This window comes from Phragmites australis, chromosome 11 (assembly GCF_958298935.1).
Source record: "Phragmites australis chromosome 11, lpPhrAust1.1, whole genome shotgun sequence".
NCBI classification, from domain to species: domain Eukaryota; kingdom Viridiplantae; phylum Streptophyta; class Magnoliopsida; order Poales; family Poaceae; genus Phragmites; species Phragmites australis.
In genome coordinates, this window is record NC_084931.1 from 29,096,011 (window position 1) to 29,120,763 (window position 24,753).

Consider the following 24,753-nt stretch of genomic DNA (forward strand, 5'->3'; position numbering starts at 1 on the left):
CCCGGGCTTCTGAAGACGCTTCGACGAAAACGAGCCGTGAACGCGCGGCAGCAGGCCGGAGACGACGAGCGCGAGAGCAGAGGCAGCAGCATGGAGGCGGGCAGGAGCTGGAGCATCGACAGCTACCTCAACGAGCACTTCGACATCCCCGCCAAGAACCCGCCCGACGAGGCCCGCCTCCGCTGGCGCCGCGCCGTCGGCCTCGTCGTTCGCAACCGCCGCCGCCGCTTCCGCATGTTCTCCGGCCTCGACTCCCTCGACGACGCCCAGCGCCGCAGGATCCTGGTACGCGGCCCCCACCATTCCGTCCTTCCCCCCCACCGCCGCGTTCCTGCAGAGACCGATGCCTGCACCGGTGCAGCCGCGCAGCTCGTACCGTACGTCGCTTTCGTCGAACTGTTGATAAATCACTTGCGTTTGGGCGAGGGGATTAGAATCGCATCGTTCAAGTGGTGCGTTTGGGCTTTGGGAAATTGCTCGGAAACTTCCTCCGGATTAGTCTCGTGATGTGGATGCGCGCGTCCGCCACTGCCGGCCACTGCTCGTGCTTCCTATTGGCGGCCATGATATTGCCATGTCTCAACCTCAAGCCGGATTCCCATCAGGCCATGTCAATGTGACAATGTCGGATGTCTCCTCCCGTCTGAACTGTCTCGTGGGATGGGGGTTAGGCCCCATTTAGTTGAGAGAATCACATCTAATTTTGGATCAATTTCTGTTTCTCGCAACCAAAAGATAAGATGATTCTCTGAATCAGTGAAGTGATTCTCGTTAAAACGTGAAACAGCCTCAGAAATATTTCTCTGATTCTCATAATCACCTACCTTCGAGAAACGTTTTTTCAAAAATCCAAATCCCAACCAAACGCGCACTTAGATTTCTGAGGCGTCCCTTGCACGGCTAAGTATTCAGCACTCCTCTTTTCTGCATGCCTGATGTGGTCTAAGGTTCACATGTGACATGTGGTCTCTGACGACTTGGCATGACCACTTCAAGAGGAAAATTTCTAATGAAGACTCACATGTTATTTTAGGGAAAATAATGGTCACTTGACATGAGTATATGACGTGTGTTTTTTGAACAGAATAGTATTATGGGGAAATTTCGTTAGTGCCATCGAAAAAAATATGTGTTCTCCTGCTATCATAAAAAATTTCAATGTTCCCTTACTGGTATTGGTTTTTATCTTTCTTTTCCTCATGCCATTCGGTGACTGCTCCAGCGGAACTGCCATCAAATTTTACTACTCATTGATATTATGGTACTGTTTATATCACCGTGATCTACTGATATCTCTAAAAATTAATGTTCTTTTGTTTCTAAAAAATTATAGAACTTTTTTATGTGTTCCACAATCCATGTACAACCTATTTTAATCAGATTCATCATAAAATCATATGTAAAATTTAAACTAAAATTCCTAAAAAGGCTACTTTTATAAATTCTAACGATTGTTAAGGTCTCGAATAACATCTAAAAATCTATAAAAAAGCACTAATATTCTTTTTATGTAATGGAATAATTTATAAAATTATTTCTAACCCTAGGTTATATGGTAAAAAATGAGTTTCTTTGCATATAAATAGAGTATTATAAAGGAACTCACTTTTTACCATATAATCTAGATTGCTGAAAATAATTTAATAAATTAGTCCATCACATAATAAGAATATTAGTGAATTTTACCGGATTTTAAGGATTTTATTTGAGATCCTAACAATTGTTAGAAGTTATAAAAGTAGTCTTTTTGAAGAATTTTAGTTTAAATTCTATATAGATTTTTTGGTGAATCCAATTAAAATAAATTGCACATAGATTATAGAACACGTACAGAAAATTCTGAAATTTTTGTAGAAACAAAAGACCATTGATTTTTAGATATATCAGGAGATCATGGTGCTATGAACAGTACCATGAATAGTGTCTATGAGTAGTAAAATTTGCCGGCAGTAGTCACAGAATTGCATGGAGGGAAAGAAAGATAAAATTGATGGTAGTATGGGAACATCAAAAAAATTTATGGAAGTGAGGGAACACATTTTTTTCGATGACACTGAGGGAATTGCCTCTAGTATTATTCCATTAACCTGTGGACGAAGCCAAATCACTCGCCACTAAACACTGAACACAGTCCGGGATACCATCTACATCCAGATCGGTACTCGCATCACGATTACATCCATACGCTACCCGAGCATGGCCCACCTTATTACACTCTCAAGGGCAATATAAAATTGAAACATGTATAAAATGTTTCTCTAACAAAGACTTGATCTCCAAAATAACCGATCGAGCAAGAGATAAATCAAACACATTATTCTACGACGCTAGCTTCAACATAGTTGCATTTGTTTCTATCTCAACATGGCCCATACCTCTCTCCACATCAGCATGTATCCCAAACAAGCATGCAATAGCTTCTGCATGAAACGAGTCATGTATGTGTGGAAGACTGCCAACACCAGCGTTAGTCACATCACTTGTACTGTCCCTCATGACATAGCCCCATCTGACAAATCGATGCACCTACCGGAATGCACCATCAGAATTGATTTTTAGATCACCCTCCCTTGGCAACGACCTGCTCCTAGATGATCTTGGTATAGCCACATTAGTTGCATTGTAAACCTCCGCATACTCCACGGCTTGTCTCCTAATAATATACTCATCAGCTACTCTTCTTCGCTCACCCTCTCTAACCCTATCCCTCTCACCACCATATCCACATGCAAAGAATAATTAGCTGCTTAGTTTCCTTCGGTCGACCCATAATATCTTTAATTACCTCATGTACATATTGATACGACTGGAGTTGGCAGCGTATTTCTTCAAATTGCAAGGGAAACCAAACAACTTTCACATGTTTGTACTTAAATAACAAATGAACTCCATCTTCCATACACCAATGACACATAGAGCATGTATTATCAACCTTCATCTTCCTCCTATTCAACACAACCCGAAGAGCTAGCGTATTATTGGCCATACGCCAAAAAAATACTTTATCTTACTTGGACATTTGACTCCCCACATCTTCCTCCACTGTTCTTCATCTAGAATTTGTCTGTTTGCTATCGAAGCATCACCAACTCGCCTATTTCTTCTCCATTGATCCCATTGTACCTTGCATGCTGATCTAGTTGAGAACATTCCCCTCGTATCAAAATGCCATGCCAGTGCATCTCACAGTTCATCTTGTGTTGGTAGTGTCAGAATCAACTCAACATCTTCAAGCCAGAAAGTTTGTCACACTAGTTCCTCATCCTAGGAGCCTATGCCTGGATCAATGAGTTCAACAACCCTTGTGATGAGATTAGCTCCCCTAGGCATGATCGGCCTTCTCGTCCAGTTCCTCGGCAACCACGGATCCTCCCATATACGCACACTTTGTCCATCTCCTATCCTCCATATTATTCCATCATTCAACAATTTAATCCCTTTTAGGATGCTTCTCCATGTGTATGACATACCATGCATAGGTTCATCTCGCATAACGTTATCCCCTGGGAAATATTTCTCTCTCAAAATCTGAGCAAATAAAGATTCTGGTTCTTGCAAAATCTCCCAACCTTGTTTCCCTAACATTGTGATATTGAAAACATATGTATCATGAAAGCCGAGCCCACCATCACACTTAGGTTGAGTAAGCTTCTATCAACTCAACCAATGAATCTTATTATCATTATCTTGCTGACTCCACCAATATCTGTAGATCATAGAACTTACTTCGTCACAAAGATCCTTAGTCAGATAAAAACACACCATAGCACATGTAGGAATAATCTGCGCCACTACTTTAATAAGAATATCCTTTTCCCGCCCTTGATAATAATTTTTCCTTCCAACCCTGAATCCTTTTTCATATCTCAAAGATCATATATAGCACATGATGTGTTCATAGTTCACACATTGGAAAGCATTCTATTGCATTTCCTCAACCTATATCTTAAACAATTAAAGTTCAAGTGGAATAAGTATTTTTTTTTAAGCAAAGTGACAGGTGCTCTGCCATTTCATTTAAGCAAGAAAAGAGTTTAGAAGAAATAAAAAGAGGTTTTCGAAAGGCAGCTCGAGACTGCCTAGTGGATTTTCATGAAACCTTATAGGATAGCTCCACAACATGACGTTGTACTAAAAAAACACAATAGTTCTTATGAGCCTCACTCGTCGTCGTCATGCACCAGTTGCTGATGTCTTCCATGGCTCTGAACGCCACCTTCTCGAAATTTTCTTCCCATCATTCAAAAACACATCGATTTCATTCTTTCCAAATGTTTCACCATGCATACAGTATTTTCCCAGTCTTCACGGTGCGCTCCTTGCTTGTTCCAGGCGTCACGACCCTATGCAACCACTTCGTGAGAGTGTCCTACAGCTCGAGTGGCTCAAAATTTTCTGCAATGTGGCACCAAAACCATACCTGGGAGGTGACAAGCCTAGCGAAGGAGCACTGGAGGAGTAGATGTGTAGCTGTCTCTGATTGCTGGTGGCACAAAGTGCGAGGAACTATCCAAATAGTATTCTAATTAATCATTAAGTCGATCATTTAAACAATCACGACTACAATGATTAATCAGAATACTATTCCGGTAGTCTCAGCACGTGTTTTGTGCCCAAGATCGAAACACATACCTTTCCAACGGGTAACATCACAACAAAGCTTAAGAAGTAGCGAGTAATTAAATTATATTACAAGCATTTAGAAGATTATCATTTGCAACAATTTGCAGAGATACTACGCAGTGGAAAAGTAGCATCTATGAACAACAACAACTAGGTGAAGTCATATGCCCTTAGGCCCCACCGAAAAGCATGCCACTCGAGTAGACAACACTACTCTTTCCCGCCACCAGCGTCGGCGGACATAAATTAGCCAACAACTAACCTTTCCTCACCTGCAAACCTAAATGAGCAACATGAGTACGAAGGTACTCGCAAGACATAATCTATATTGGATACATATAATAATCCGACTCCAAGGATTATGCAATTGAGCCGTTAGCAAGAAGTAGGCCACAAGGTTAAGTAAATTCATATGCATAAGCAACCTTAACACCTAGGTGTGAGCACCTATACTAAACTACAACGACATTTCTACCATGTAACCAACCACTTGCACATGAAAAAAAGTGGAACCATCTCATGTAAACAACTATCATCACCCATCATAACTAACATGCCATACCAAAACTCCAAAGTCGTAACTCTACGACCGATGTAGATGGACAAAATCTTGCTCGATAACCGAGAGCACGGCAATTCGAATTGATTTTACACCCTGTACGGGATACTCTTGGACCCACATGATATAAGACCACTGCCCACATAGTCCGTCAGCTGCGAGTGATGATTCACGTACCAACCGTTCATGTACCCACCCTGAACCTTTGTCCCCATGCTCGATGTATGTGGAGGCCACCGAGACCTCAAACGTACTATGATTTACCGGTGCTTCTAACTGCCTCTACACACCCTTGCTCACACCCTGGGTGCATAGGTCAAATGAACACGACGACTTACAATATCTGGTTTACCCGTCCCATATCTGAGTATGTGGTAAGTACGAAAAAGTGCTAAACCTAACAACACTAACAATCAGTGCTTAACCGATGCAAACAGTCTATGGCATCCAGACTCCTCTCCCGACATGCCCCTAGCACTGCCGCATCTTCCCTCATCCTCACATCTCATACCACCCAACATCATAATCATAATCAATGTGAACATTAAGCAAGCCCTATGATCATGAACAACAACCGCACCGTCGACCGACTTCTACCGAGGACCTAAGCATTGCTAAGCATTTTGATTAACCTTTGAAGTTAGACATTAACAAAACCATACCTAGGTTACAAGAACAAGGAATCATAAATAATTCAAGGTAGAGGTAATGCATCAACATAGATTCTACCCATATCACCCGACATCAACTCACTAATCATGCAAACATACCTGAGCAATAACTCATCAATTTATATTCCACTTGATTCATATCAAAAGGGTGTAATATGCTTAGATGCTTGCCTTGCTGCTCCAGGTGCTTCGCTCATGTTTAGAACCAGTTCGGCATTGATCTTGACCACGAAGAACGACAGCGCATCACTCTCTAAACAAAATACGAATGCATCAAATAAATAATGAAACGATGAAAACGTTTGCATATGATACATGCTTGAACAATAATAGAGCGTTGTGTTTCAAAAATATTTGCAAAAGACCACCAAAAGATAAGGGTTTCAAAGTTTAAACCTCGGACAAGGTAACCTAAGTACATATAACCTTGAATGGCTAGAGGTCAGACCAACGGGGAAGTGGCGGTCTGACCGGCAGCCAATAGAGAGTTTTGGTGCCTGACGGTCTGACCGGTCAGATCACCGACCAATGATCAGAACAGCCCTAGCGGCGATCTGACTCTTATATAAGGATTTGAACTTGGATGTTCCGGTCCTAATTGGTGGTCAGACCAGCCTTAGCGGCGGTCAGATTGCAAGACCTTGATGGCAACGCCTTTGTGGGGTCACCGGTGAGGACTCCAGCAAAACCTTCAACGACAAAGGGCATCAAAGTACTCCATAAGACTAGAGGAACAATTTCTATGATTGTTCAGATGATATGCACGGTCCGAACATGTAAAATCCTGAGAATGAGATCTAGATCTAGGGTATACCTAGGTTTCTTGGTTCAAATCCAAACGGTGGACGACTAGAGCTAGGAAACGACGGAAAGATGGCATGGGAAGATTCACCTCGGCGTAAAGGAACTTTCTATTGGATTGGAATCCTTAGGGGGGGGGGGAGAGCTCCGAGCCACCGATTGGACTTCTGGAGAGATTGAGGGAGCTTAGGGAAGAACAATGCGCTTCTGGCGAGTGAGAAAAAAGGGGAAGACCTTAGGGAAGTCTTTGAGAAGCTCGGGGAAGGTTCCTCCATCGATTTCCAGTTGTCGAAGCCATCGAGATGATCTCTTCTTCTCTCTTTAGGGCTCGAGTGAGGGAGAGAGTGAGAGAGCAAAAGAAAGAGAGAGAATGAGAGAGAGTGTGATCGATCCCTTTAATGGGCGCTCTGTGTTCTGGCAGGAGCGGTTTGGTGCTGAAAGTCTCATTATTTTTTATTTTTCTTATTCCTTTTCTTTTCTAATATCTATAGGGTTTCTCCTAATTAGCTTCTAAGCTATTTTCACTCACAAATACTCACGTGTATGTGGGGGAAATACATGAAGCTTCAAAACACATAAATTTTGAAACGCGCTTAGACTCAAATTGATAATAAATTGCACAAATCATAATGCAATTATGATTAGGCATGCCTAATTACGTACTTAACATTTTGGGATGTGACAAACCTCTCCCCTCCCCCCTTAAAAACAATCTCGACCCGAGATTCGACGAACTTAGGAAAAAGGTGGTTGTGATGAAGTGGAAAGGAATCTCCCAGAGTTGGAAAAGAATTTTGCCGAAATTCATCGACGGAACAAAATGATAGCCATTGGACCTTCACATGAGCTGGCGGTCAAACCATAGCTAGGCTCGGTCAGACCGTGGCTCGGTTAGACCGTGGGTACAACTGTTAGACCAGAATCTATACAAAGAGTTTTGGGCTCAAGCGGTCAGACTAATGTTGTGCCGACAGTCAGACCGTCGACCAACGGTCTGACCGCGAGCCTAGGGAAGTCATGCTGCCCAGGAATAGAGAACTTTTGGGTTCTAAATGTCTCTAGCGGTCAAACCAGTAGACCAACAGCAGTCATACCACTAGGAGTATGGTTCTCCTGGTTGGATAGTTTTTAAGTGCAATCCTTTGGGAACAAACTCTCCATTCAACATGGTGATTACTATAGACATGCGAGATGCTCTAATTATGCAAAACTACGATGGTATTTACAAGTTCACAAAAAGTTCAGGATATTCGGAGAGGATTTTATCCTCACGCTCCCAAGTCGATTCGTCCTCAGTGTGGTTATTCCATTGGACTTTGATGAATTTGATAGAATGACATCGAGTCTTACATTCCACTTCATCCAAGATTCGGATTGGTCGTCCGTAATACGTCAAATTAGGTTGCAAGTCTTGATTGGCCATTTCAATGACTTCAATCGGAACTCAGAGGCACTTCTTCAGTTGCAAGGGATGAAACAACATTGTAGATAGCGAAGCGGGACGAAGGTAGGTCCAATTGATAGGCCACCTCTCAACATCGAGAAACAATTTGGAATGGTCCCACATATCGAGGTGCTAGCTTCCCTCTGACTTGAAAGCGTCAGACTCCTTTGAGTGGAGATATTTTGAGATAGACGAAATCCCCAATAGCGAATGCAATCTCTCGTCGGTGACGATCCGCATAACTCTTCTATCGTGATTGAGTCATGAGAAAACACTGGTGGACAGTCTTGACAAGATCGTCTGCCTCCTTGACCAAGTCCAGACCCAAGAAAACGTGTTCGCCAAACTCGAACCAATTTAATGGCATTTGACATCTCCTCACGTAGAGAGCTTCAAACGGAGCCATCTGGACGCTGGATTGGTAACTGTTGTTGTATGAAAACTCTGCAAACGGCAAGTAAAGCTCCCATTTCTTCTCATAGGTGAGCACACAAGTCCGCAACATATCTTCCAGGATTTGATTCACCCTCTCATTTTGACCATCGGTTTAAGGATGGTAGGTCGTATTGTGGAACAATTCGGTTCCCATAGCCCCATGGAAGCTTCTCCAGAAGTGAGAGGTGAACTGAGTGCCCCGATTGAAAACTATCTTCTTTGGAATTCCGCGAAGACAAACAATCTACGAGAGGTACAACTTAGCATAGTGTTTTGCATTGTATTGAGTCTTCACGGGAAAAAAATGTACGGACTTGGTGAGCCGATCCACGATAACCTAGATGGAATCATAGCCTTGAGAGGTCTTGGGAAATCCAGTTATGAAATCCATATCGATCTCCTCCCATTTCCAGGAGGGGATAGGTAGGGGCTAAAGTGTACCGGTCGGCTTGAAGTGTTCGGCTTTCACCCTCTGGCAAACATCACACTCGGCAACATACCGAGCGACTTCTCACTTCATGCGAGTCTACCAAAATCTCTGCTTCAAATCTTGATAAATTCATGCTCCCGGGGTGGATGCATAGCAATGAATCATGAGCTTCATCCAGAATCTTCTTTCTCAACTCTAGAACTTTAGGAACCACTAGTCTCCTCATGAACCATAAGACACCCTCGTCATTCAGAGTAAGCATCTAGCTTTCCCCTCCTTGAGCTTGTCACGGATCCTTTTCATGCATCTATCTTTCTTTTGAGCTCCCTTGATTCGGTCGAGGAGGGCGGATCTTATCTCCAGGCTAGCAATAAACCCTTCCGAGACCATCTCGAGTTCAAACCTCCGGAACTCATCACATAGCGTGGAACTCTCGGATGAAACCAAAAGGCAACTGCATTGAGCATTTCAGCTCAAGGCCTCAGCGACAACGTTCACCTTGCCCAGATGGTAATGGACCTCCAACTCATAGTCCTTGATTAACTCAAACCATCTCCTTTGCCTTATGTTGAGATCGGCTTTGGTGAAGATATATTTGAGGCTCTTGTGGTTGATGTAGACGTTACAAACATTCCTGATGAGATAGTGTCGCCAAATTTTCAGAGCATGCACTACAGTTGTAAGCTTCAAATCATGAGTGGGATAGTTCTCCTTATGGGGCTTCAACTGGCATGAAGAATAAACAACCACTCGTCCCTCTTGCATAAGAACACAACTGAGACCGATGCGAGAGGAATCACAATATACATTGAAATTTTTGTAAATATCCGATTGTGCTAGAACGGGCGTCGTAGTGAGATGGGACTTCAAAGTCTGGAAAGCCGCTTCACACCCATCAGACCACTCGAATTTGACATCCTTCTTCAATAACTCAGTCATAGGCTTGGTTATCTTGGAAAAGTTCTCAATGAACCGGCGGTAATAACCCGCAAGTCCGAGAAAACTCTAGATGTTAGCAACACTTCAGGGCTACACCCAAATAAGCGCATCCTGCACCTTGCTCGGGTCAACTACAAAACCACCTTCAGAAAGAACATGTCCAAGGAAAGAGACTTCGTTAAGTTAGAATTCACATTTGCTAAGCTTGGCATAAAGACGATGTTTCCAAAGTCTCTCAAGAACAACATAAAGATGACTAGCATGTTCCTTTTCGATCTTAGAGTAAACGAGAATGCCATCAAGTACACTACACGATGAACCGGTCAAGCTCCTCCATGAAAACTGTGTTCATCAAATACATAAAGTACACTACACATTGGTCAAACCGAAGGACATAACCGTATACTCATATAGTCCATAGCAATAAGAGAAAGCCATCTTTGGAATGTCCTCTTTTCAGATCTTTTTTTGGTGATAGCCTAATATCAAGTCAATCTTTGAGAAAACCCGGGGCACCGAACAACTGATCAAATAGAATATCAATCCGAGAAAGTAGATACTTGTTCTTGATAGTGACCGCATTCAACTGGTGGTAATCAACACACATCCGCAAACTCGGATCCTTCTTATTTACAAAGAGTGTCAGGCATCCCCAAGGTGAGGAGCTCGGATGAATGAAAACTTTTGCTAGCAATTCCTGAATTTGCTTCTTTAGCTCTGCTAACTCATTTGGCGGCATCTGATAGGAACGTTGAATATTGGAGTTGTTCCAGGCACAAGCTCAATGGCGAACTCGACTTCTCGGTCAGGTGGCATCCCGAGTAACTCATCCAAAAAGACATCCGGGTAATCACACACCACGGGAATATGAGCAAGATCCGTGGAGATGGCACCTTCCATTGCATAGAGATGGGGGTCACTCTCATCAAGGCATAGGGTGACCCGATCATTGAATGAATTTGCAAGAGAAATGGATCTTGGTGCACACTTGATAAACGCACCATTCTGGGTCAACCAATTCATCCTCAAGATAGCATCCAAATTCATTGATTCAATCACAATCAAGTTGGTTGGAAAAAGCGACTCCATTAATGAGAGTTTGTACGTCCCAAATGAAATCCTCCGAGTATATTTTCCCATCGAATGTTGTTATGAGATAGGGAGTGTGCATAGCTTCAATAGCAAAAGCATGGATTGTAGTACAACTCCGCTTGACAAAGGAATGAGAAGCCCTAGAATCAAAGAGTACCATCATCAGGTGAGAATTGACGAAGAGCATGATTAAAAGCACATTGATCTCCTTTTGGGCTTCCTTGACTGTGATGATGTGGATATTCCCCTGCTTCAGAGTTGGGACCTTCTTTGACCCAAGAGGTGGTGGTATAATTGGGGCATTTACCACACCACCTTATTTTGTATAGCGACAAAGTTGGACAAAGTGCCCCAACTAGCCGCAATTGAAGCATGGGCCCCCTCTTCTATGCTTTGAGTTGCTTATCTGATCCTTCATGGCTTCTTGGGATTGCTCTTGGCAGGAGAGGAATGGTCCAAACATATAGACTATGAAGGCACCATGATCATTGCATGAGACAAAAGCGGCGGCTGTGCGCACAATTGTTGCTCACTATCTCCATCAGAAAATTGTTCCTCTTACGCTTCATCTCATCTTAATGCTTCTTCATTTTGTACTCCACCATAATAGACTTGCTCACCATCATATTGAAATCATCAAAATTATGTGTGGAGAGCCTCTTTTGCATCTTCATGGAAAGCCTGTCCATGAAGTACTCTTGCTTTCGCTTGTTAGTAGAGATGAACTTCGGTGCATGCTGTGCCAACTCGTTGAACTCCTACACATAATCCATCACCGACTTGTCCCCTTACTTTATGTTGAGGAACTCCTGCCTCTTAATATCCCTCACACCCTTAGGGATGTAGGAAGCACGGAAAGCTATGTGGAAATCTGCCCAAGTGACAGAGTTGTCAGGGGCTTGCATGGCGAGGTAGCTCTGCCACCATGCCCCGGTAGCGCCTTGAAGTTGATGAGTGGCATATATGACATTATCATGGTCATCAAACTGCACGAGAGCAAGTTTCTGCTCATTGGGATCTTCGGTGCGAGTGAAGATAGGAGGCTAAGTACAGAGAAACTCAAAGAAACCTCCATGTAGGCCGGCTCCAACTCCAACAAGATGGGTCGTGTTCTGAGCAATAACCTTAAGAAGGTCCAACACCTCCACCATAGGGGATGGAGGGGATGGCTCTCCATCATGGGCATTCAAACCCTCCGGATTGTCTTTACGAGCACCCCAGCGGGTTATCATCCTGTTTGAGATGACAAAATGAAAAAGAGGCGGACAGTCAATCTTCGACTTCACAAAATAGTGTTATTCGGATCCCAACAAGCGATGCACGCTAAGGCCATAACAGGTAGAATGCATGATAAAAAATATAGTGCAAGATATGCAAAGATGTAGCCTAGCTCACAACTCACAACATGTTTCTCTCTCGAGCGCATCACTCTACAACAAACATCAAGACCACAGGCATTCATATATACAATGACTACCAATCATCATGTGCTACCTTTTTCTTCTCGCGTGAACGGTGCTTGTGCATCTCGTCGCACAAGCGACATTTCATACGTTATTGCCAACGTATTTACTTCCCGTATCGTCGCCTTACTGGACACCCCATGTAATCGCCACATGGGTAGACGACCATATCTACCATCGTATGGTGGATGTTCATATGTTATTGCTAACGTATTCAGTTTCTGTACCATCACCGTATGGAACATACCAGGTCTCTGCCTTTCACTGGTTGAGCCTCCGATACTCACCGCCATTAGGATGTGTTCCTTACCTTTTTCGTCAATGCAACAAGATTCATAACGACATCACAATACGGGAACAAACAACTTAAATGAAGAACCCAAAACGTATATTACACTTAGGGGCATAGTATAGCAATTTATCCATATTAGCATACAAAGGTAAAAAGAAACTTTAGTGGGTGCTTTTAGTGGATTTGACACCTTACTAACCCACGTCTTAAATGTTTTAGGCTACTTCATTAAACAGAGCTTTGATACCACGCTGTGAGGAACCATCCAAATAGTATTCTAATTAATCATTAATTTGATCATTTAAACAATCATGACTACAATGATCAACCAGAATAACATTCTGGTAGTCCCGACATGTGTTTTGTGCCCAAGATCGGAACACATGCCTTTCCAATAGGTAACATCACAACAAAGCTTAAGAAGGAGCGAGTAATTAAGTTATATTACAAGCATTTAGAAGTTAACATTTCCAATAATTTACAAATGTAATATACAACAGAAAAGTAATATCTATGAACAACAACAACTAGGTGAAGCCATATGCCCTTAGGCTCCACCCAAAAGAATGCCACTTGAGTAGACAACACTTCTCTTGCCCACCGCCAGTGTCAATGGACATGAAGTAGTCGGCAACTAACCTTTCCTCGCCTACAAACCTGAAAGAGCAGTGTGAGTACGAAGATACTCGCAAGACTTAACCCATATTATGTACATATAATAATCCGACTCCAAGGATTATGCAATTGAGCCATTAGCAAAGAGTAGACCACAAGGTTAAGTAAATTCATATGCATAACAACTAGGTGTAAGTACCTATACTAAACCACAGCTACCTTTCTACCTTCTAACCAACCATTTGCATATGAAAGTAAGTGGAACCATCTCATGTAAACAAATATCATCATCCATCAAAACCAACATGCCATACCAAAATGTCGGAACTCTACGATCGATGCAGATGAATAGAAGCTTGCTCGATAACTGAGAGCGCGGTAATTCGAAGTTATTTGACACCCTATAGGGGTACTATTGGACCCACACGACACGAGACCACCGTCCACATAGCCCGTCGGCTGCGAGTGTTGATTCACGTACCAACCGTTCACGCATCCACCCCAAACCTTTATCCCCATGCCCGATGTATGTGGAGGCTACCGAGACCCCGAGCGTACTATGATTTACTGACGTTTCTCGGTGCCTCTACAAGCCCTTGCTCACACCCAATGTGCATAGTTCAAATGAATGCGATGACTTACAGTACTTGGCTTACCCGTCCCATATCCGAGTATGTGGTAAGTACAAAAAAGTGCTAAAGCCAACAACACCGACGATCAATGCTTAACCGATGCAAGCGGCCTATGGAATCCGGGCTCCTCTCCCGACCTACCCCTAGCACCACCCACATCTCACATCATCCTCACATCTCATACCACCCAACATAATAATTATAATCAGTGTGAACATTAAGCAAGCCCTATGCTCGTGAACAACGACCGCACCATTGCTCGACTTCTACCGAGGACTTAAGCATTGCTAAGCATTTCATTTAACCTTTGAAGTTAGACATTAAAAAAATCATACCTAGGTTACAAGGATAAGGAATCATCAATATTTCAGAGTAGAGGCAATGCATCAATATAGGTTCTACCCATATCACCTGACATTGACTCGCTAATCATACAAACATACCTAAGCAACAACTCATCAATTTAGATTCCACTTGATTCAAATCAAAAGGGTGCAATATGCTTAGATGCTTACCTTGTTGCTCTAGGTGCTTCGCTCACGTTCAGAACCAGTTCGGCATCGATCTCGACCACGAAGAATAACGGCGCATCACTCTCTAAAAAAAAATACGAATGTGTCGAATAAATAATCAAATGATGAAAAATGTGTGCATATGATGCATGCTTGAACAATAATAGAGTGTCATGTTTCGAAAATATTTGCAAAAGACCATTAAAAGATTAGGGTTTCAAAGTTTGAAAACCCAGACAAGGTAACCTAAGTACATAAAGCCTTAAATGGCTAGCAGTCAGACCGATGGGGAAGTGGCGATCTGACCGATAGCCAGCAGAGAGTTTTAGCGCCTAGCAGTCTGACCGAAGGCATGGTGGTGGTCAGACCATCTACCAACGGTTAGACCGGCCCTAGCAGCGGTTTGACTCCTATATAGGGGTTTGAACTTGGATGTCCCGGTCCTAAATGGTAGTTAGACCGACCCTAGTGGTGGTCAGACCGCCAGACCTTGCCGGTAGTGCCTTTGCGGGGTCACGGGCGAGGACTCCGGCGAAACCTTCAACAACAAAGGGCACCAAAGTACTCCATAAGACTAGGGGAATATTTTCTATGATTGTTCGGATGACATGCACGGTCCGAACATGTAAAACCCTGAGAATGAGATCTGGATCTAGGGTATACTCGGGTTTCTTGGTTCAAATCCAAACGGCGGACGACTAGAGCTAGGAAACGACGGAAAGATGGCATGGGAAGATTCACCTCGACGTAGAGGAACTTTATATTAAATTGGAATCCTCCGGGGGAGCTCCGATCCACCAGTTGGACTCTAGAGAGTTTGAGGGACTTAGGGAGGAAGAACGCGTCTCATGCGAGCGAGAAAAAGGGGGGAAGACCTCGGAAAAGTCTTCGGGGAGCTTGGGAAAGGTTCCTTTGTTGATCTCCAGTCGTCGAAATCATCGAGGTGATCTCTTCTTCTCTCTCTAGGACTCATGTGAGGGAGAGAGTGAGATAGCAAAAGAAAGAGAGGGAGTAGGGTTGTTAATTGGACTCATGGGTTCAGGTACCTACGGGTTCCGGACCCGACTGGTCCAGGTTCGGGTCGCAATTTTGCCCATGGGTACAACGGGTTGGGTACCTGAATCAAATCGGGTCAGGTTTGGGTTTTGAATTTTGCCCGCAGGTGCTCACAGGTCGCCCAATAGTTGTAGCCTAGCCCAACATGTCCTGGTCCTCCCGTGTCGTAGTCCTCCTGAAAACCAAACCCTATCACTCACGTGTCCTGATCCTCCTGGTCACGGCACTCCAGGTCACTGCCACACTCACGCATCCCGACAGTCACCCTCATGCACCCCGTCCCCAGCGACCCTGCCCTGTCGACTGCCACCGCCCCATCCCAGCTACATGTGCCAAGCTCCACAGAGCACAGCGCGATGCCATTGTCCGTTTCTACGCAGGCTGCCGCCGACCGAATCTAGAGGGAGGAAGCCAGATCCGGCAAGCCCAAGTGAAGGAGGACAAGGAGGGAGGATAGCCGAAGCTGCTCCTACGCGTTTGGCTCGGATTCCACCACCTTCTTCGTCAGATTCCCGAGCCCCGCCGCCTTCTTCTTCGTCTACAACCATCTCCGCCCCTTCACCGTCGAGCCACCACAGAAGCCCATATCCCCATCGTCTAAGTGCACGGTGAGCTTCCCCATGTTCCATTGAACATTTTGTGCACATTTATTCAAGGGTTGCTCGCCGCTAGCATGGTCTTTTGCGGCGAAGGCCACCGGGCCACAATGCTCGTCGTTGGTCGTACTCCGGTCGGGCTCACTTGTAGTGAGCTACCCAGAAAGTTTCCCATCGCCCATCGGAGTTGCTGGTGTCCTCGATTCACCGAGCGTTGCCTCTGTTCTCCAGTAACATGTAGAGCAGTCGTGTTCTCTTTGCGCGTGCCGGCAATGCTGGCCTGGTCAAGCTCACCCCCAATAGCTTGAACTCGATAGGCGCCCAAAACCCGACGAGTACCCGACAGGTTTGGGTTCGGGTTTAAGTTTTCGCCCATTTAGTACTTCGGGTACGGGTCGGGTTAGAGCTGTTAGGTTTTGGATTAGGCGTGGTTTTGATCCACCCAGACCTGACTCGACCCATTGCCAGCCCTAAGAGAGAGCGAGAGAGAGTGTGATCAATCCCCCTTAATGGGCGCTCTATGTTCTGGCGGTCATACCGCGAGGAGCCCTGTTAGACCATAGGAGTGGTTTGGTGTTGAAAGTCTCATTCTTTTTTCTTTTCTTTTCTAATATCTATGGGATTTATCCTAATTAGCTTCTAAGCCATTTTCACTCTCAAATACTCACGTGTATGTGGGGGAAATACGAGAATGTTCAAAACGCATAACTTTTGAAACATGCTTAAACTCATATTGATAATAAATCGCACAAAACATAATGCAATTATAATTAGGCATGCCTAATTATGTAATTAATGTTTTGGGACGTGACACAAAGCTCACACAATCCCGTTGTCCATGCCTCTCGACTCTAAGTTGTCAGTCGTGAGCAATTTTTCTTGCATGGTCATCCACGTGAAGAAGCGCACCTTGAGCTCTGCATTCGCCTTCCAGAAGAACATGTCCCTGAAAGGTAGTCTTGCGCCTTTGAACTGCATCTCGTAAGCAGATTTAGCCGTGTAAGTTCCAGTGGAAGTCCATTTCCAGGCCACCGCGTCCTGCACCCTTAGCTCTAAAGCCACCCCCTGCAGCACTGTCCAAACCTTGACAAACTCCTTCAATTGTCGAAAGATATGACTGTGCTTAATATTTGTGGTCCATCTTGAATTGTTTAGCTCATGAGACACTGTCCGATTTTGTGTTTAGCAATATTGTACAAGTTTGGCACAACATGAGCTAGACAGCCTTGGCCAAGCCAATTGTCCGTCCAAAACAGGGCCTTGTTCCCATCCCCCATCTGAATGGATGTTGATGCCGTAAAGAGCTTTTTCTCAGTGTCGTCGAGCTGCACTGAGAAAGTGTTCCATGGCCTATCAGGACTATTCCCAAAAAAACATGGCCACCTCATTCTAAGCGCTCGACAGAACCGATTGAGGTCCTGAATTCCGGCCCCACCAAGGCTTTTCAGCCTACACATTACCTCCCAGTTGACAAGGTTGCAGCCTCTTCCCTCATCAACTTCTGCCCCGGACCAAATGAAACGCTTTCAGATATTGTCAATCGTTTTTATAAGTCATTTAGAAAGCTTGAACATTGTGGCGTGGTATGTGATGGTCGATGTTAGTACCGATTTTGTCAATTCAATCCTTCTCACCTTTGTTAGGTGTCTACCCTGCCAACCAGGTATTCGTCCTACCAACTTGTCAATTAGCGGTTGGTAATCAACCTTTTGAAGCTTATGAAGGTGCAGAAGTAGGTCCAAATATTTTCAAGGAAAACGCTTAACTTTCGTAGGGAATACCTGCAACATATCTTCAATGTCTAATCCATTGCACCTGATTGGATAAAGCTCAGTCTTATCAAGGTTTATTTGAAGACCCGTTGCATTACCAGAGATCTTTAGAAGCTGTTTAATTGCCAATACCTCCTGCGTGCTTGGATTTATCACAAGAGCAGCATCATTTGCATATAGTGCAGATTGAAAACCCCTTGATTTTGGGTGCATATAGTAGCATAAGTATTGGACCGCATGAGATGGGCCACTAGGCCTCCACATGAACTATCCATATTTAACTTACCAGAGGGTGTTATCATACAAAGGCACATCTTCTGAATGATTATGGGAGGGGGTAATTGCTTACTGAACTCGATTACTCGAATCGCAAAAGACTCTGTTCAGTTCTTTTTGTTTGATAACAGAATCAATCCAAGATTTATTTCTTTGCCTTTGAGATGCTTTGCTTTTCTTACCCAGGGGAAAGTTCAGGTTGTAATTAATGTGCATAAGGCAGCGCTTCAATTCATCGATGGTGTGGTCTCGTCAGATCAACTAATTCTATCTGGTTTGCTGCTCTTATTATCATCACTATCCTGTGGCATTTCACCTTGATCACTTAACTATGCAGGTGTAAGACGATACCACCTATCCCATGAGCTTATCGAAGAAGGATTTTGTATCAGTCCAGATGAACTGGCAGCAATTACTGGCATTCGTGAAGATTCTACTATGTTCAAGACGCATGGCGAAATAAGTGGAATATCTAGGAAAATCAAAGCCTCGTTGGAAGATGGTGTCAAGGAAGCTGAAATAACAACCAGGCAGAAACTGTATGGCACTAACAAGCATGCTGATAAGCCTCCTAGAAGCTTCTGGATGTTTGTCTGGGATGCATTGCATGACTTGACACTGATTGTTCTTATGGTATGTGCTCTTGTTTCTCTAGTGGTTGGCCTTGCCGCCGAGGGGTGGCCAAAGGGTATCTATGACGGCCTTGGCATAATACTCAGCATTTTGTTGGTGGTACTGGTTACAGCATCCAGTGATTACAAGCAGTCACGGAAGTTCATGGAACTGGACCGTGAGAAGCAGAAGATATATGTCCTAGTCACTAGAGATAGGAAAACCAAGGAGGTTCTGATTCATGATTTGGTTGTGGGCGACATCTTGCATCTTTCAATAGGTGATGTTGTTCCTGCAGATGGCTTGTTCATCTCTGGCTACTGCTTAGTCGTAGATGAATCTAGCCTGTCAGGTGAGAGTGAACCAGTTCATGTTTCCGAAGAAAAGCCCTTTCTTCATGCTGGGAGTAAAGTGGTAGATGGAACAGCCAAGATGCTTGTTACTGCCGTTGGTATGCGTACTGAGTGGGGCAGAATCATGGATAATCTTAATGAAGATGGAGTGGATGAAACTCCTTTACAAGTTAAGCTTAATGGTGTGGCCACAATCATAGGACAGATCGGGTTGGTGTTTGCTATTATCACATTTCTAGTACTTCTAGTGAGGTTCCTGGTTGACAAGGGAATGCATGTTGGATTGTTAAATTGGTCAGCAAATGATGCATTAACAATAGTCAACTACTTTGCTATTGCAGTGACAATCATTGTTGTCGCAGTCCCTGAAGGTCTACCACTGGCTGTGACTCTTAGTCTTGCGTTTGCCATGAAAAAGTTGATGAATGACAAAGCACTAGTGAGGCATCTCGCAGCATGTGAAACCATGGGTTCAGCAAGTTGTATTTGCACCGATAAGACAGGAACTCTGACGACCAACCACATGATTGTTGATAAGGTTTGGATCGGTGATGTATCCAAGTCTGTCAATGGTGATACAAATATCAATGAGCTAAAGGCTGCAATTTCAGAAAGAGCTATGGCGATACTTATACAAGGAATCTTTGTAAACACTGGATCTGAGGTTGTGAAGGGAGATGGTGGCAAAAAGACCATCTTGGGCACACCAACTGAAGCAGCACTGATGGAGTTTGGCTTGAGCTTGCAAGGAGATCTATATGATGAGTACAATAAGTTAGCAAGAGTAAGAGTAGAGCCTTTTAACTCAGTTAAGAAAAAGATGTCTGTGCTAATACAGTTACCTAATGGAAGCCTCCGGTCCTTTTGTAAAGGCGCATCAGAAATTATTTTAGGGCAGTGTGATACTGTCCTCAATAGTGAAGGAAATATAAAACCCCTGTCAGAAGCGCAGAAGCAAAATGTTTTAAATTTAATCAATTCATTTGCTTCTGAGGCATTAAGAACACTTTGCATCGTGTTTAAGGATCTGAATGAGATTTCTGATGATCAAACTATACCGGAGGATGGTTACACACTAATAGCACTTTTTGGTATAAAGGATCCAGTCCGTCCTGGTGTCAGGGATGCAGTGATGACCTGCATGGCTGCTGGAATTACAGTAAGAATGGTGACAGGAGACAATATCAACACTGCTAAAGCTATTGCCAAGGAATGTGGAATATTAACCGAGGATGGAATAGCAATAGAAGGACGAGAGCTTCACGATAAGAGCACAGATGAATTGAAGGAGCTGCTGCCTAAAATTCAGGTTTAGTTTTATTTCATCCTATGCCGTTTTACTAAGTGCTTCGCTGATTCAATTTTCAAACATTACTCAAATCTATTTCATGAGTTTAGGTAATGGCTCGGTCCTTGCCGATGGACAAATATAAATTGGTAACAAGCCTAAAAAGTATGTATCAAGAGGTTGTAGCAGTTACTGGTGATGGAACCAATGATGCCCCAGCATTGCGTGAGTCAGACATTGGTCTGGCCATGGGCATTGTCGGCACTGAGGTACGTCTTAGAGTTTCCTATACTGCATTTTGTTGTTCTCTGCTGCCATGAGCCGATGACCCTTTATATGTTCAGTTGGAATGTCTCTTGCAGTAAGAAATTCTAATAACTCTTTTTCAGTTTTATATTTCCTAAATTAGTATTGCCCGTGTTATTTTTACAGGCATATTCCTCAAATAACTTTCATATTGTATTACATTTTGTAAATGCTGACTTCCCTATTTTAGGCGGTACAGAAACATGAACTTATTTTTGCATGTGTCAATTGCTTCCCTTAGCTGGAATTGTATGTTTGTTCTATTCCATCGGAATTCTGTTTGTGAGATATATTTTAGTGTAGACTTGTGATGCAAGTGTTTGACTGGATGCAGGTTGCGAAAGAAAATGCTGATGTTGTAATAATGGATGACAATTTCAGTACCATTGTAAATGTTGCTAGATGGGGTCGTGCGGTTTACTTGAACATTCAGAAGTTTGTGCAGTTCCAGCTTACAGTTAATATAGTGGCTCTGATAGTGAATTTCGCCTCAGCGTGTATCATAGGTGTGCATACATACTACCACTCTACTATTACTTGTCTAATCATGATTGCTTTGAAGTTTCTGTGCATTTTTTTTTTTGGAATAAGTTTGATGCACACCTACCTGCTTATTATCTATCTCCTCCTTGCTGTACCTATTTAGAATGATTTCATATATTGTCCATTTTGAACTAAATTGTAGGTACGGCACCACTTACTGCCGTTCAGTTGCTATGGGTGAACATGATCATGGATACATTAGGAGCCTTGGCCTTAGCCACAGAGCCACCTAATGATCAAATGATGAAGCGACCACCTGTGAGACGAGGAGATAGTTTCATCACTCGAGTTATGTGGAGAAATATTATTGGGCAGGGTTTATATCAGCTCCTTGTACTTGGTATTCTCATGTTTGCTGGTAAGAGGCTCCTTAACATTCAAGGTCCGGATGCTGATAGAACCATCAATACCCTCATATTCAACTCTTTCGTATTTTGCCAGGTAAGCCACCTTTGTGGTACTCAATGCTTCAATTTTTAAAGCTTTGATATTTACTTTATGCCAGTAGTAAGTGCCGAACGTCATTGGCATGATTAGCTGTTCTAGTAATAGTGTTATCCAATGGGCTCATGTGATATGCAATGGGATTTCAGCGTGATAGCAAACCACTTACTCTCTCCGTTAAGAAATAACAGTCGTATTTTTTTTATTCGGTCTTCGAAGTTGAATTTTGATTAAGATTTTCTTATAAAATATATTATTTATAGCTACAAAACATATATAGTGTCAAATTATTTTGAATTATGAACCTAGTTATATAATTTAATTAAATGTTAGTTAAAGTACACAAAGTTTGACTTTTTTAAAATAAAATATGCATACTATTTCTAAATGGAGGGAGTAGTAGACAATAGTTAGCAGTACAGGCTTTCCTTTGTCATTAAAAAGAAGATCCACAACAATTCAAAAGCAGTTTTTCAACCATATATGCATGAATACACATTATTCCTAGATGCAATGATTTTATTACATGCAAGAACAAAATGAATATTTAATCTATTATATTATTATTTGAGGAGAAAAATAAATCATCACGTTCGCTCTCAAGGTCACGAAGTTACCACATTAATCTTGAAAAAGAAAAGAATTTAGATCACTCATTGTTGTGAACATCTAATGGTCTAGATTTAACCAAAGAGTCCATATCAAATACGATTAACAATTAGGTAAATTCGGAATTAAAAGATGTTTAAAATTAACAGTTTGATTTTTGTACGGTTTAGGAAGCAAAATATCTAAATAAAGAGTCCAAATAAAATAAAATTAATAATAATTGAAATTGGGGGTTCCAATAGAAAAAAGAAGGATCCATATCAAATATTGTCTAAGAAAAAATTATATAAAAATCAAATACCTAAATAAAGAGTATATGTAAAATACAATTAATCAATAGCTAAAATTCATAATAAAAATAATAAAGTCTTATTAAGATAATAGATTAAGAAGCACTGTATAGCTCAAAGTTATCACATCAAGCAGGCAGCAGACAAGGCATAAAACGTAGGAAATGCAAACATATTCTAATTTTGATTAGGTTGCCTACACCTGACACGTGATTTTGACAGTTGATCAAATCGTATACGAATCAAACCAATACATGTATAGGATTCGGGTACAAGTTTGGAGCATAAATAATTTTCTCTTCTACTAACATATTTTTTATCTTTTCTTTTAATTTTATGCGTTTTGTAACTAAATGACACTAATCTCATTAAAAAAGCTAAAAGACTAATTTTTAATAAACTGTTATCATCACAAAATATTACAGTAAGACTAGACACGCTATTATTCCAATAAATATACATGAATTATAGCGTACTACCTTGCTAGTTCACTATAATTTGGTATATATATATATACATATATATATACATATATATATATAATTGTATTGTTCGGACGACATAGCCCAATTTAATTTGCCACTCTTTCAGGTTTTCAACGAAATAAACAGTAGGGAAATGGAAAAGATCAATGTATTCAGAGGGATATTAAAAAATTGGATCTTTGTCAGTATATTAATAGCTACTGTCATATTCCAAATGATTATAGTGGAATTTCTTGGCACATTCGCAAACACTGTGCCGTTGAGTTGGGAGCTGTGGTTGCTCAGTGTCATTCTTGGCTCAGTTAGTATGATCATCTCTGTTATCCTCAAGTGCATTCCCGTCGAGTCTAGGAAAACAGATGTTAAGCCCCATGGTTATGAGTTGATTCCTGAAGACCCAGAAGCTTTATAGTTTCATAGTAGGTACAAAAACTCTGATGCTCCCATGTTTAGCAACCAATCTTTCATGGTGGAAAGGGATGTCTTGTCAAGATTTGTTTGTCAGTGTGATTTTGTCGAGTAATACAGTCACAGCAAGCAGCCATTATGATGGTACTTACCTATTACAAGAATTTGTAACCAGGCTATCTGTAATGGAATTCAGCGTCAGACAGAGCTCGAAGACTGCAACAATAGAGTGCTGCATATTGGAAACAGGGAAGTCTTGATTCTTCAGTGCATTCTATATTTATATGGAGCCTTCTGTGTTTGTATATTGCGTGGTGTGATCTTCAGGTTCTCTGCGTTTTTTGTTCAAGCGTAAATCGAACTGTGATTATTTTTCTTTGATGTTGAAATAAAAAATTTAATAAGAGAGGTTATATTTGAACAGTGCCCTTTCTATATTTCGTGTCGTCATATCTGGATAAAATTATCATAAATGGTGTATGTGCGATACACTCAACGGTGACTCAAGTCAGGTCAAGTACCGATACAATTGCACAATTTTTACCATTCGGAGTCTTACGATGGACGATACCTAATCAAACTGTAATGTAGAAAAAAAACTAAACTAACAAAACATTCCCAATCTAGAGGGAGATGTTAACTTTAGTGAGCTAAGAATCAAATATTTTACTATTCACATACCACGGATCTCAGGAAGAGAATTCAAAGTAGATGATCATCTTCAACCTTAAGATCTTTTTGGTCGCTCTCGACTTTTTTATGTGTGTTTTTCTCCGGTGGCTTACCCTCCTCCTCCGTCTCCGATCCACCGCCCAACCTAGCGTTGTCATGCTACTTTCTTGCCTCCTTGCTGCCAACACTATCCACCCATCGTACTCTACCACCGCGACCCATGGAGCCCCACCTCACCGTTCTGCCATCCATCCGTCACCACTGCATATATGTCCACCGTCTATGCCTTCTCTAAGCTAGGGGCCTTTAGAAACCCCTAAAATCTGAAACTCTAACCACCATCTCAAGCCCTAAGTCACCGTCGAGTATAAAGAAAGAATATATATTCCAGTAAATATACATGAATTATTGCATTGTTGGGACGACATAGCCCAATTTAATTTGCCACTCTTTCAGGTTTTCAGCGAAATAAACAGTAGGGAAATGGAAAAGATCAATGTATTCAGAGGGATATTAAAAAATTAGATCTTTGTCA

General features: G+C 42.3%; 1 protein-coding gene across 1 annotated transcript; it reads left to right on the plus strand.

Moving 5' to 3' along the window:
* Positions 1-23,969, plus strand: LOC133884570 (probable calcium-transporting ATPase 6, plasma membrane-type). Its single transcript, XM_062324028.1, has 7 exons — positions 1-285; positions 18,395-18,449; positions 18,546-20,482; positions 20,572-20,730; positions 21,102-21,273; positions 21,453-21,751; positions 23,245-23,969. Exons 1-7 carry the CDS (start codon positions 91-93, stop codon positions 23,548-23,550), a joined length of 3,123 nt encoding a protein of 1,040 aa, XP_062180012.1. The 5' UTR covers positions 1-90; the 3' UTR covers positions 23,551-23,969.
* The last annotated feature ends 784 nt before the right edge of the window (positions 23,970-24,753 follow it).

Bases quoted from the DNA above. Each gene is read 5' to 3' on its own strand.
- LOC133884570 (XM_062324028.1), top strand. From the start codon at position 91: ATGGAGGCGGGCAGGAGCTGGAGCATCGACAGCTACCTCAACGAGCAC. The intron at 286-18,394 runs GTACGCGGCCCC...TTTCTTACCCAG, and splicing joins CCCAGCGCCGCAGGATCCTG to GGGAAAGTTCAGGTTGTAAT. The intron at 20,731-21,101 runs GTACGTCTTAGA...GACTGGATGCAG, and splicing joins TGGGCATTGTCGGCACTGAG to GTTGCGAAAGAAAATGCTGA.